This window comes from Lontra canadensis, unplaced genomic scaffold (genome assembly GCF_010015895.1).
Source record: "Lontra canadensis isolate GAN:19392208 unplaced genomic scaffold, GSC_riverotter_1.0 scaffold66, whole genome shotgun sequence".
Taxonomy (NCBI): Eukaryota; Metazoa; Chordata; class Mammalia; order Carnivora; family Mustelidae; genus Lontra; species Lontra canadensis.
The window spans coordinates 6,282,323-6,295,679 of record NW_022631060.1 but is presented as its reverse complement, the minus strand read 5'-3'; the positions used below and the strand labels follow the sequence as shown (position 1 = coordinate 6,295,679).

Below are 13,357 nucleotides of genomic sequence, written 5' to 3'. Positions count from 1 at the left end.
AGCCCCACACTGGGTATAGAGATTACCTAAAATAAAATCTTTAAACATAAATAAATAAATAAAGTAGGCTCCACGCCCAACAAAGACTTTCCTCTCTCTTTAAACTGATGAGGTCATTCAGGAAGATATGTCCACAAACACTGGCTCAGAGGCTTAAACTTTTTCAGCAAATCTGTGTTAATGAGCTGTCTACCTGTAAAGATTGTATGATAGTGGAGGACTACAAAAGAAAGTTAAGGTTGGGGGTTTTGTTTCCTGCACATATTAAAGAATTAAAAAAATCTGATCTGAATTGTAATTCTGATTAAGAGTGAAACTAAAAAGCCACGAGGAGTCTCTTCAAGCCTTAAGATCCTATGACTAACAGTGATGATTCAAGGCATACAATAATGGAGTTGAAAACTACTGAATAAAGAATAAATGAGTTGATCTTAATAATAAATTAGTCTTGGGGCGCCTGGGTGGCTCAGTGGATTAAAGCCTCTGCCTTCGGCTCAGGTTGTGATCCCAGGGTCCTGGGATGTGCCCCACATTGGGCTCTCTGCTCGGCGGGGAGCCTGCTTCCCTTCCTCTCTCTCTGCCTGCCTCTCTGCCTACTTGTGATCTCTGTCTGTCAAATAAATAAATAAAATATTTTTAAAAAATTAGTCTTTTTCTTGCTATAATGCACATTCACTTTGGATTCTGTGGTAAATGGACAGCACAGGAAGGCAAGACAGAGGGTTCTATTCCATTTATTTACCAGCTTCTCCATGGATTTTTTTTTTCTTTTTTTTTTTTTTTGTAGTTTGAAGGAGGTGGAGGTAGAGAGAAAGAGGATTTCCAAACATATGCAAAATGCTGATGCACAAATAATAACATACAAAAAATTCCTTTCTATTCATACTATCTTTCTCTCTAAGAGTTCAGGTAACGATCTAAAGTCATTCCTCTCTTCTCATATGTAAATAAGAATGAAATTAGCAGGGTTTGTTTGGTTTCATTTACAGATGGGAAAGAGAAGGGACATATCCTTGGGTCAATTAGAGTATATTCAAGAAACCAGAAATAGGGGCGCCTGGGTGGTCAATGGGTTAAAGCCTCTGCCTTCAGCTTGGGTCATGATCCCAGGTTCCTGGGATCAAGCCCAGCGTCTGGGCTCTCTGCTCAGCGGGGAGCCTGCTTCCTCTCTGCCTGCCTCTCTGTCAAATAAATAAATAAATAAATCTTTAAAAAAAAAAAAAGAAACCAGAAATAATAAATGTTTTCAATACAAATAGTTTCAAAATTTTACTTCCACTCTTCTGACAGAGAATCTGATACCTGGCACTAAGAAATGACAAGTGAGGCTACTTTCAATTTCTACCCACATTCATACTCATAACAGGAGATTAAAAAGTGGAGAGGGACCACAGTGCTTTTACCCTTCACCTCACATAATGCTGATAGTTTATAACAAGAGCAATTCCATTCGACAGGTTCAAAGTGGGTTCATTCTTTGTCCTGCAAAGCAAAGAAAAACTAAGCCATATTTCAGAGATTCTAAAACCAATCTTTACCTGTTACAAATTCTGGCCCATGACTCCCATCACCCCCAAAGGTTACTAGAATTCAATAACCGATTAACCAAGGGGAAATGGCAATTTTTAAGATCACCCACTCAAGGGAGAGGAAAAGAAATGAAATGTTTAGATGAATCTACTTGCTCATTAAAAGCTAACATGGGAAAAGAAATTTATTCAATGTGAAAAAAAAATAAAATCTAACAGAATAAGAAAATGTGGGGCTCTCAGAAAATTAGTTTCAGGGTGAGTTTGGGTCAAGAAGTCAAACTGTGGGGCACCTATGTGGGTGATATAGCTGGTTGAGCATCCAACTCTTGATTTCAGCTCAGGTCATGATCTCATGGTCATGAGATCAAGGCTTTCCTGGAGCCGCACATCAGGCTCTGCGCTCAGCATGGAGTCTACTTGGGTTTCTCTTACCCTCTGCCCCTCCCTCCCACACATAGGTGCATAGGTGCATTCTTTCTCTCTAAAATAAACAAATCTTAAAAAAAAAAAAAAGTCAAATTGTGAAGCTACTAGAAACAGTACAATAAGGACTGAGAAAAACTATAAATCCACAGCATAAACTTAAGCCATGGATTTAAGGACTTACCCAAAGACTTCCACAGAAAGGACTCCATCCACCTTTACACTGAAATTAAATTTAATCTGCAAAGTAAATGTAGTATGAGATTTAACACGAACCAGGACAGAGATTAAAAACTTTCATACTTAATTCCCAAAGGGGAAGATATTCTTTATATCCACTTTGTTTTACTTGTCCTTTCCCTGAACATAATATAATTAATACAATTACCATTTATCTGTGCTCAAAGTCTGCATCTTAAATAAATTGAGTCCTAGACTTCAATTCCAAGTGGCCACAGATTATCACAAGAATGAACCCACTTTGAACCTATCGAATCTACCCTTTGTTCTCTGCTCTTCTCCCAATGTTATCTCTTCTCCGCCTTAAAGGAACTATCAATTTTTCTCTCTATTCTTTCCACTGTTTTTGTACATAGAACATTCCATGCTTTTTCCTTTGCTTTTTCTTCCCCTGCCCCTCTCTGACTTTTGTCCTCCCTCCAATTCACTTCACTGTTCTATTTCCTACCTTTGACCTACATTTTTCTTTCTGTGTAACATAACGGGTAATCAAGAACTCTAGAGCCAGACTGCCTGAATTCAAATCCCAGCTCTGCAAGTTACTTAACCTCTCTACCATAGTTTCCACAGCTATAAAATGGGAATGATGCTGATAAAACCTACTTCACAAGGGCTGCTGCATGGGGTGAGTGAGTGAGTGTGTGGAAAGCACTCAGAATGGTGACTGGCATAATAAGCACTGAACCCTGCTGAAGACAGAAAAAGTAGAAAGCTAGCAAGAGAAGAAAAGAAGTTAAAAAGCATACTTAATGGTGTGCATCCCTATAAACATACCTAATTATAGCTAATAATAAAAAATACAGCTCTCGGGGCACCTGGGTGGCTCAGTGGGTTAAGCCTCTGCTTTCAGCTCAGGTCATGATCCCGGGGTCCTGGAATTGAGCCCTGCATCTGACTCTCTGCTCAGCGGGGAGCCTGCTTCCACCTCTCTCTCTGCCTGCCTCTCTGCCTATTGTCATCTCTGCCTGTCAAATAAATAAATAAAATCTTTAAAAAAAATTATAGCTCTCCAAAGTCTGAAGTACTTTATCAGAATTTCCTGATTTGCTCTTCTGGTCACTTGGGAAAAGAAGATGGTCAGCCAGGTTCATTATCCAGATTTAATAGAAAAATGAAGCACAGAGGAGGGAAAAAAATGAATCTAAACTGATAGAGTAAAACAGTAAGGAAGTAAAAACAAGAACACAAGGAAAGCTCTATATCCAAGGGCTCTCAGCTATGTCACATGACCAACATCAACACTGTGTTAGGGACAAAGAAATCAAATCAATTCAATAATAAAAGTTGTAATCATTATCATGGAAAGAAAGTGGACCAACCATATCATTTCATCTCCTACAGAGTAGAGGTCTCCTAAAGATGACAAGAGAAGCATCACTGTGCCAAAGAACAGCTTACCTTAGGGTGTACCATGACAATTTTATGTAAAAAATTCTTTATCACCAGACTATCTGTCATCAGAGTTCTGGGCTTTTCTTCAACCTGCAACAACACAACAAAAACATCCACCACACATACACAAACCCAGGAGCACAAATAAATTAAATTATGGTATTTCTTGGGGCATCTGGATGGTATAGTCGTTTGAGCATTTGACTTTTCGTTTCAGCTCAGGTCATGATCTCGGGGTGGTTAGATCGAGCCCCACATCGGGCTCTGCGTGGAGTCCACTTAAGATTCTCTTTCCCAGGGCGCCTGCGTGGCTCAGTGGGTTAAAGCCTCTGCCTTCAGCTCAGGTCATGGTCCCAGAGTACTGGGATCGAGCCCCGCATCGGGCTCTCTGCTCCACGGAGAGCCTGCTTCCTCCTCGCTCTCTGCCTGCTTCTCTGCCTACTTCTGATCTCTGTCAAATAAATAAATAAAATATTTAAAAAAAAAAAGATTCTCTTTCCCTCTCTCTCTGCCCCTCCCTGCCTCTCTAAAATAAATAAATAAAGCTTTGAATAAATAAATCTTTAAATAAATGAATAGAGGTATTTCTTCCTATGAAGGTAACTTACCCCTAAGAAAGCTTTTCAGATATCCAAGGGGAAACACCTTTGGATCTAAGAACTGGACATAAAAGGCAATCTAATAGCTATCATTTCTTGGGCTAAACTATTTCATGGGACTTCTGGAGACACAATTTCAAAACCACCTTTTGGAACAAATTTAAAAGTAATTCAGACTGGAACTAAGAAAAGTAACTCTACCTTAGCTCTACCATCCTGATGTGAATTGATCTGTATTAAGAATGTAGTGAGGGACGCCTGGGTGGCTCAGTTGGTTAAGCGGCTGCCTTCGGCTCAGGTCGTGATCCCAGGGTCCTGGGATCAAGTCCCACATCGGGCTCTTTGCTCAGCAGGGAGCCTGCTTCTCCCTCTGCCTCTGCCTGCCTCTCTGTCTGCCTGTGCTCACTCTCTCCGACAAATAAATAAATAAAATCTTAAAAAAAAAAAAAAAAGAATGTAGTGAAAGGGGGTGCCTGGGTGGCTCAGTGGGTTAAAGCCTCTGCCTTCAGCTCAGGTCATGATCTCAGGGTCCTGGGATAAAGCCCCGCCTTGGGCTCTCTTCTCAGTGGAAAGCCTGCTTCTCCCCGCCTCTTTCTGCCTGCCTCTCTGCCTACTTGTGATCTCTATCTTAAAAAAAAAAAAAAAAAAAAAGAATGTAGTGAAAGGAGCAGACACTAAAAGGAACTATTTTTCAGCATCAATTCATTTATCTACTCATTTATTTATTTTTTTTTTTTAGGAAAAGCTGTAAAGCAAAAAGTTCACAAGTCAGAAGACGAGTTCTAGTACTAGTTCTTAATTGCTCTGAATTTTATTTACTAATCTGTAAAACAAGGATAAAAGTCATCCATTCTAGGGGCATCTGGGTGGTTTGGTTAAGTAGTTGGTTAAGCATCTGCCTTCAGCTCAGGTTATGATCTCAGGGTCCTGGGATGGAGCCCCACTTTGGGCTCCCTGATCAGTAGGGAGTCCGCTCCTCCCTTTCCCTCTGTGTCTGCCCATCGGTTGTGCTTTCTCTCTCTAAAGTAAATAAATAATCTTTAAAAAAAAAAATTGCCCAATTCCACCTTACAGAACTGTTGTAAGGATCAAGTAATAATCTTTAAGTTATATATTATACATGGCAACAAAAGTAGATATCACTTGTGGAATGCCTACTATGTAGCAAGCATTGTGCAGGTGTTCTACCTATATTACCTCACAAAAATCCTCGAGGCAGGTACTACTATCCTTTCTTTAGAGGTTTTTTTTTAAGAGTTCATTTATTTATTTGACAGACAGAGAGAGCACAAGCAGGCAGAGTGGCAGGCAGAGGGAGAGGGAGAAGCAGGTTCCCTGCTGAGCAGGGAGCCCAATGCAGGACTCAATCCCAGGACCCTGAGACCATGGCCTGAGCTGAAGGCAGAGGCTTAACCCACTGAGCCACCCAGGCACCCCAGTAGACTTTTTTTTTAAGATTTTATTTATTTATTTGACACAGAGACAGTGAGAGAGGGAACACAAGCAGGGGGAATGGGAGAGGGAGAAGCAGTCTCCTTGCTGAACAGGGAGCTCGATGTGGTACTCTATCCCAGGACCCTGAGACCATGACCTGAGCAGAAGGCAGATGCTTAACGACTGAGCCACCCAGGTGTCCCTAGATTTTTTTTTTTTTTTAATGAGACCTAGGGGCACCTGGGTGGCTCAGTGGGTTAAAGCCTCTGCCTTCAGCTCAGGTCATGATCCCAGCATCCTGGGATCAAGCCCCGCATTGGGCTCTCTGCTCAGCAGGGAGCTTGCTTCCCTTCCTCTCTCTGCCTGTCTCTCTGCCTGCTTGTGATCTCTGTCTGTCAAATAAATAAATAAAATCTTAAAAAAAAAAAAAAAGAGAGAGAGACCTAGAGAAGTTAAGCAACTTGCCAGCTTTTCAGTGATAGAGCCAGAATTTGACCCCAAGTCTATTACCAATTGTCCATACTCTTTTCAATATACGCAGATACCTCCCTATAAATATAATAAAATTTACAATTTAACGAGGGCTTTCTCCATTCCAGGAATGGAGCTAAAGTATCTTACTTATATTACCTCACTTACCCCTCACAAAAGCCCTGATAGTTACATATAACCCACATTTTATGGATGAAAAAACAATGAGTCTCAAAGAGGTCAAATAATTTTCTCAAGGTTACCGAATCTGCCTCCAAAGCTTTAGAATTAACCACTTTCCTATAAGGATTCACTCTATTTAATACAGTGTCCTTAAACCCAAAGTTAGAAGGAGTCTTTAGAAAATGGAGAGTGTAGGAAAATGAGAAGAAATAGAGTAAAAAATCAGTAAGTTCTTATTGGTGGATCAGAGAATACAGAGCCATGTAGTAAGTACAGATTAAAGAAAAAAAATGGTCCTGGACCTCAACATATAACATAATGATGAAGAAACAGAAAGAACAAATTACTATAATACTTTTTGTAAATACATTGAAAATGAGAACAAGAAGTATGCAGTGAGTGGGGAAAATTAGAAAGATTATTATAGAATCATTACAAAAAATCATCAGAAAAGTAGATGGGAATTATTAGAAAATTCTGGAAACAGATCTAGGATTATTCCTGCATATAAACAGTAGTGATTAAACAGTAACTGCAGCATACACATCATAGTCACATCCTTCATTTAAAAAATTTTACTACAGGGGCGCCTGGGTGGCTCAGTGGGTCAAAGTCTGCCTTCGGCTCAGGTCATGATCCCAGGGTCCTGGGATCAAGCCCCGTGTCAGGCTCTCTGCTCGGCAGGGAGCCTGCTTCCCCCTCCCTCTCTCTGCCTGCCTCTCTGCCTACTTGTGATCTCTGTCTGTCAAATAAATAAATAAAATCTTAAAAAAAATTTTTTTACTAGAGAGGTGCCTTGGTGGCTCAGTCGGTTAAATGTCTGACTCTTCATCTCAGCTCAGGTCTTGATCTCAGAGTTGTGAATTCAAGCCCTGTGTTGGGGTCCACACTGGGTGAGGAGCCTACTTTAAAAAAAACCAACTTTATTATAAGATGTTCAAATAGAAGAAAAGCAATGAGCTCTTCAAAGCATTTTCTGTACTTTGCACTTAGAAAACATCTTGGAAGAGTTTCAAACTTCTGTAGCCTTGGTTATTATAGGGTACATCACTGAAAGAGCTAATTAAATCTAGCAGTAAGGCAACCAAGTAAGTGGAAATTCCTTGAGGGGCTACCAGAGAGGGGCTACAATTAATAATGATGAGAGCCACCACTTACTGAACACCTGCCACATGCCAAACAGTTTAGATGCAAGTAGGAAATATCCCCCATTTTATTTATGAGAATAATGAGACTAAATAAGCTGTTTAATTTTTCCAAGGTCACACGTAGCTAGCTAAGTGGCAAAACGGATTCAAACCTAGATCTAATTTCAAAGCCCACATTCCATTATGTAATACTGTCTCTCCAAGAAAGTTCATTATTTGTGCATATAGCTTTCAGAATCAGATATTGTGTAATCTATCATCACTTTTATGGAGTCTGACAGGCAATGCTTATGCAAACTATTGAATTACCCACTCAAAACACTGAACGGAGTTTATTATGTAACCTGAGCCTACAGAGGTAAATAAAACTATAAATTTGAAGAGTTCACAGTTAAGTAGAAGAGAAAGACAAATAAATAATGTATATGACAGTGTGAATTGTTCTATGATTTACATATATTAAGAAATGCTAAAGAAATACACAAGAAGGACTGGTATCTAATCCAGACTGAGAAGATAAAGTGACCTAATATCACGTCAGCAGAGGACAGTTAACATAAAGCAAATAGATCCTTTTATAATCTACTCATAATTTATTGAGAGGGACTGAAAATGTATGTATTGGGGGCTCCTGGGTGGCTCAGAGGGTTGGGCCTCTGCCTTCAGCTCAGATCATGGTCTCAGGGTCCTGGGATTGAGCCCTGCATTGGGCTCTCAGCTCTGCAGGGAACCTGCTTCCCCCTCTGCCTGCCTCTCTGCCTACTTGTGATCTCTCTCTCTCTCTCTCTGTCAAATAAATAAATAAAATCTTTTTAAAAAGAAAGTATATGTGTCTATGTCTACAAAGTCTTTTAAAGCCTTTTAGAGTTGGTTGTCAGAAACCCAGTACCCCAGCCTGACATACATACAGAAGCAGTGAATTTACTTAAGTGTTGTTAGGAAAACATAGATGCTGCCAGCCCTGGGCAGCAGAAAGGATTATTGAATCATATGTTCCAGGCTTCACCTTTAGATACAAATCTGATTATATCACAGATAATATCAAAGCTGTTTTATAGTTTCAAACTGAACTCAGGTTGCCATAGGCCCTATATGACTGTCTAGAAGAAAGTAAATCTGTGCTTCTGTCTCGTCCTGTCTCTAGTTAAATATGTATATAGAGAAATAGAGATAGATAAACATGAAGATATGTTTGAAATACACAAGTACCTCTACCAATTTTATCACTTAGTATTATAGCAGAAATAATATAAAAATGGATAAAGCTTTCAAGAAGATCTTGTAAAATCAAATTATTTTTGGAGGGGACATGTTACCCAGCCAAATGGATCCCAACACGCAGGACTGACTCAGCATAAACACAAGACCTTGCATCTCTCCTAAATGATGTATTCCCTGGGATTGGCTCTCCTCACATGCCCAGAGCAGTGGATCATTTATTACTGCTTATTCATGGATGTCTCCATTCACTAGCTTCCACTCTGAACCTTGCTACCTGACTCTTCTCGTTTGAGGTATATATGATGAATTTGTTCACAATCTCCCCCTTCTCCTCTCACTCTCTTCAAATATCTTTTAAATAACTGCACAGTACCAGAGACAATGAGATGTAATGGAACAAATGCTTTCAGGGAACTCTTGTTCCTGCTCCTCTGAGGTCAGACTACTTTTTGCCACTTTTCATCCATTGCCAGCTGACTGCAGGCACTGAGCTCATGTTTCCTCAGCATTTGAAGCCTGCCATCAAGGGCGCCGGGGTAGCTCAGTGGGTTGAGCTTCTGCCTTCCGCTCAGGTCATGATCTCAGGGTCCTGGATTGAGCCCCGCATCGGGCTCTCTGCTCAGCGACGAGCCTGCTTCCCCCTCTCTTTCTGCCTACCTCTCTCTCCCTACTCATGATTTCTCTGTCAAATAAAGAAATAAGATTAAAAAAAAAAACAAACCTGCCATCAACTGGGCTGACTTCCACATCCAAGTTGATGGTCTGTCTAAGGAACAACTTAAGTCTCACAATTTCCTGAGCTCTTCAACTCCAATAACCTTGACATCCACACATTTCTAGCTACCTATTTCCATGGCCTAGTTTGGAATTGTACTATTCTAAAAACCTGACACTGAAATGCCTCACTCTTGCGTGAAAAGATGCACACCAAGATGTTAACAGTGGCTACCACGATTAAGTCAAATTATCTGTGTTTTAAATGCTCTCTTTGATTTTCCTGAGGGAAACACTGCTTTTGCAATAAGGAAAAAAAATAAGACAAACTCCGTAAGTCTGAAGACAACTTCCTATTGTTTCAAGTCTCTGAATCCCTTCTACCCGGAAAATCTTTTGATACATACATATGATATGTATTACACTGTATTTGTAATTATTTGTTTGCTTGTTTATCTTTTCCTTTATTAAGTAATGGGTCTTGGGACTCTGTACCTTCAACATCTAGCACAGTGAGGCCAACTTGAGCAAACACAGGCTCCTGAATGAGTGAATAAATATTTAAACAGACCTGATTAAAATGAGTAAGACTTTGGTTCAAATTCTAATTCTGTCACTTAACTTTCGCATGACCTTGGGTAAATCAATTGAATTCTCTGAATCTCAGGGTTCTTGCATCTGTAAAATGGGGGGATAATCCCTGTTCTATCCACTTCACAAAACTGTCAGGAGGCTTAAATAATATATATAAATGTTAGTTATAAAAATTATTGTTTGTTTAAACTGGTTAAAACACATGATCTCCTTTTCTAGAACTGTTTTCCTTGGTTCACTGAAATCAGCTTTTTTTATTGCTACTTGAAATTAATAGTTTCAGAGTCGACTAACCATTAATTGCTCCAGATTGTTTACCCATCATTCCCCTAAAGAAGATAAGGCACAGCCAGAGATATCTATTGTCGCAATACTGCACCCATTTCCTTTGAGAAGGAGCATATAATTGTCCAAATACAAAGAAAGGCTTCCCAAATGTTTCTTGGGAGAATGTTTAAAGTACTCTAGTTCTGGGGCTCCTGAGTGGCTCAGTCAGTTAAGTAACTGCCTTTGGCTCAGGTCCTGATCTCAGACCCCTGGGATCAAGCCCTTCATTGGGCTCCCTGTTCAGCGGGGAGACTTCTCCCTCTCCCTCAGCCCAATCCCGCATCCCCCCACCCTGGCTTGTGCTTTGTCAAACCTCGCTCTCTTTTTTATTTTTAAGATTTTATTTATTTGACAGAGAGCGGGCACAAGCAGGAGGAGCAGCAGAGGGAGAGGGAGAAGCAGGCTCTCTACTGAGCTAAAGGCAGATGCTTAACTGGCTGAGCCACCCAGGTGCCCCTAAATAAAATCTTAAAAAAAAAAAATCCTAATTCTTTATGACTCCATAAACTCAAAGGAAAGAAAGATAGGATCAGAGATTTGTTAAAGAGAATGGAGAACTCAACAGTCACCCTCATAAATCTGAGCTTCAAATAAATCAATAAAGATCTTTAAGCCAACTTAATAAAAATGTATCCAAATAGCATCTGCACTGAGAATCCATTTTTATTTTCTTTTTCAGGAGATCCAAATTCAAATAATGGCTTGTTTCAGTGGCTCTCAAATTTATCTGCACATTAGGAATCATCTGGGATTTTTTCCCATCTGGGATTTCAAAAATATCCCAAAGCCCAGGCCCCATCAGTATCGACTAAATTGTATCTCCCAAAATTCACACATTGAAGCCCAGCCCCCCCATGTGACTAGAGTTGGAGATAGAGCCTTAAAAACATAATTAAGGTTAAGTGAGGTCATAAACATGGAGCCCTAATGTGATCAGACAGGTGTCCTTATAGAAGAGAAAGACATGAGAGTATTCTCTCTTCACGTACAGAGGAAAGGCCATGTGAGGAAACAATGACAAGCCACTTTAATATTAAACTTCTAGCCTCCAAAAGTATGAGGAAATAAGTCTCTATTTTTTAACCACCCAATCCATAGTAATTTTTTTTAATGGCCAAATGAGCAAACTAATACTACACCCTAGAACAGTTAAATCACAGCCTCTTAGAGTGGGACACAAATACCAGTATTTTGGAAGCTACCGAGCATTTCAACAACTGCACAGAGAAGTCTGGGAACCAACGCCTTATTTCAACTTGGAACTGTGATGGACCTAGGCTTTACTGGATTTGTAGAAAAATAAGAATTAAGACATCAGTAATTTATAGAACCACAACAAAACTTGCCTCAAAAATCATCTGGAAGGGTGTTACCCCTGATATGTCCTGAGAATAGCTGGCTTCCTCTGAAGTCCAATTCAATTTTACAGAGAATCCAGGCAGTAGAGATTGTACTTCTGTGTGAGAAGAAATGGTGACAAAAAGAAAAAGCAGTTTGGAAAAGCACCAGAATTTCTGGAATTGTTTATTAAACTGATGAGCCAAGAAGGCATTTCCCTGATGAAAAGATTATCTGCAAAGTTCAAAATATGACTGGAAATGGCTATGCATCATCAAATTGCTTGAACATTTAGAATTACTGTATGGGGTTAAGACATTTAATCTCATGTTTTCAATTTTTCACATTTGCTAAATCAATTTGTATTTTCAGTTAATTTCCATAAGGTCATGTGCAAAACCAGAAATCTTCAAAGCTCATAGCTCTAGCTTATATTATTTTTTTTTTAAAGATTTTATTTATTTATTTGACAGAGAGAGAGACAGCGAGAGAGGGAACACAAGCAGGGCGAGTGGGAGAAGGAGAAGCAGGCTTCCCAATGAGCAGGGAGCTCAATGCAGGGCTTGATCCCAGGGCCCTGGGATCATGACCTGAGCCTAAGGCAGGCACTTAACAACTGAATCACCCAGGCAACCCTCTAGCTTATATTCTTGTATTTTTTAATAAATCAACTCATTATTAGCAGAGTTGTGCAGTGGAAGTGTGCTGGGCCCATAAATTAACTCATTATTTAATAAACTTAAACACAGTTAAGTGAGCTAATTAAGAACTGAAAGCAGAAAAATTCAAGAATGATGTCTCAAGCATTTACCTAATACAGTATTTTTTATTGTGTTATGTTAGTCACCATACAACACTTCATTAGTTTTTGATGAAGTGTTTCAAGATTTATTGTTTACGTATAATACCCAGCGCTCCATGCAATATGTGCCCTCCTTAATACCCACCACCAGGCTCACCCATCCTCCCATCCCCCTCCTCTCTAAAACCCTCAGTTTGTTTCTCAGAGTCCACAGTCTCTCAAGGCTCATTTCCTCTTCCAATCCATCCCCTTTCACTTTTCCTTTCCTTCTCCTAATGCCTTCTATGTTATTCCATATGTTCCACAAGTAAGTAAAACCATATGATAATTGACTTTCTCTGCTTGACTTATTTCACTCAGCATAATCTCCTCCAGTCCCATCCATGTTGATGCAAAAGTTGGGTATTCATCCCTTCTGATGGCTGAGTAATACTCCATTGGATATATAGACCACATCTTCTTAAGCCTACTCCACACACAAGAAGGGAAATAATTAAGATTAAAGCAGGGATCAATGAGTTAGAAACTACAGATGCAGTAGAACACATCAACGAAACTAGAAGCTGGTTCTTTGAAAGAATTAATAAGATTGATAAACCAATGGCCAGACTAATCCAAAAGAAAAAAGAGAGGACCGAAATTAACAAAAATTATGAATGAAAGGGGAGAGACCACAACTAACACAAAGGAAATAGAAACAATCATATGAAATTATTAACAACAGCTATATGCCAATAAGTTAAGCAATCTAGAAGAAATGGATGCATTCCTGGAAACCTATAAACTTCCAAGACTGAAACAGGAAGAAATTGACAACCTGAATAGACCAATAACTAGTAACAAGATTGAAGCAGTGATCAAAAACCTCCAAAAAAAAAAGAGTTAAGGACCTGCTGGATTCCCTGGGAAATTCTACCAAACAGTCAAAGAAGAAATAAT

At 39.6% G+C, this 13,357-nt stretch overlaps 1 protein-coding gene across 2 annotated transcripts in view; it reads right to left on the bottom strand.

The window, feature by feature from the left end:
• Nucleotides 1–13,357, bottom strand: part of CUNH11orf80 (chromosome unknown C11orf80 homolog) — a 130,739-nt gene that overhangs the window by 37,016 nt on the left and 80,366 nt on the right. For both annotated transcript variants that reach the window (XM_032879582.1, XM_032879581.1), the window contains exons 4-7: nucleotides 11,625–11,734; nucleotides 3,594–3,677; nucleotides 2,140–2,195; nucleotides 1,411–1,482 (exon numbers count right to left, since the gene is read on the bottom strand). In XM_032879582.1, the coding sequence (XP_032735473.1) occupies nucleotides 1,411–1,482; nucleotides 2,140–2,195; nucleotides 3,594–3,677; nucleotides 11,625–11,734 (322 nt within the window). The remainder of the gene's footprint in view (nucleotides 1–1,410; nucleotides 1,483–2,139; nucleotides 2,196–3,593; nucleotides 3,678–11,624; nucleotides 11,735–13,357) is intronic.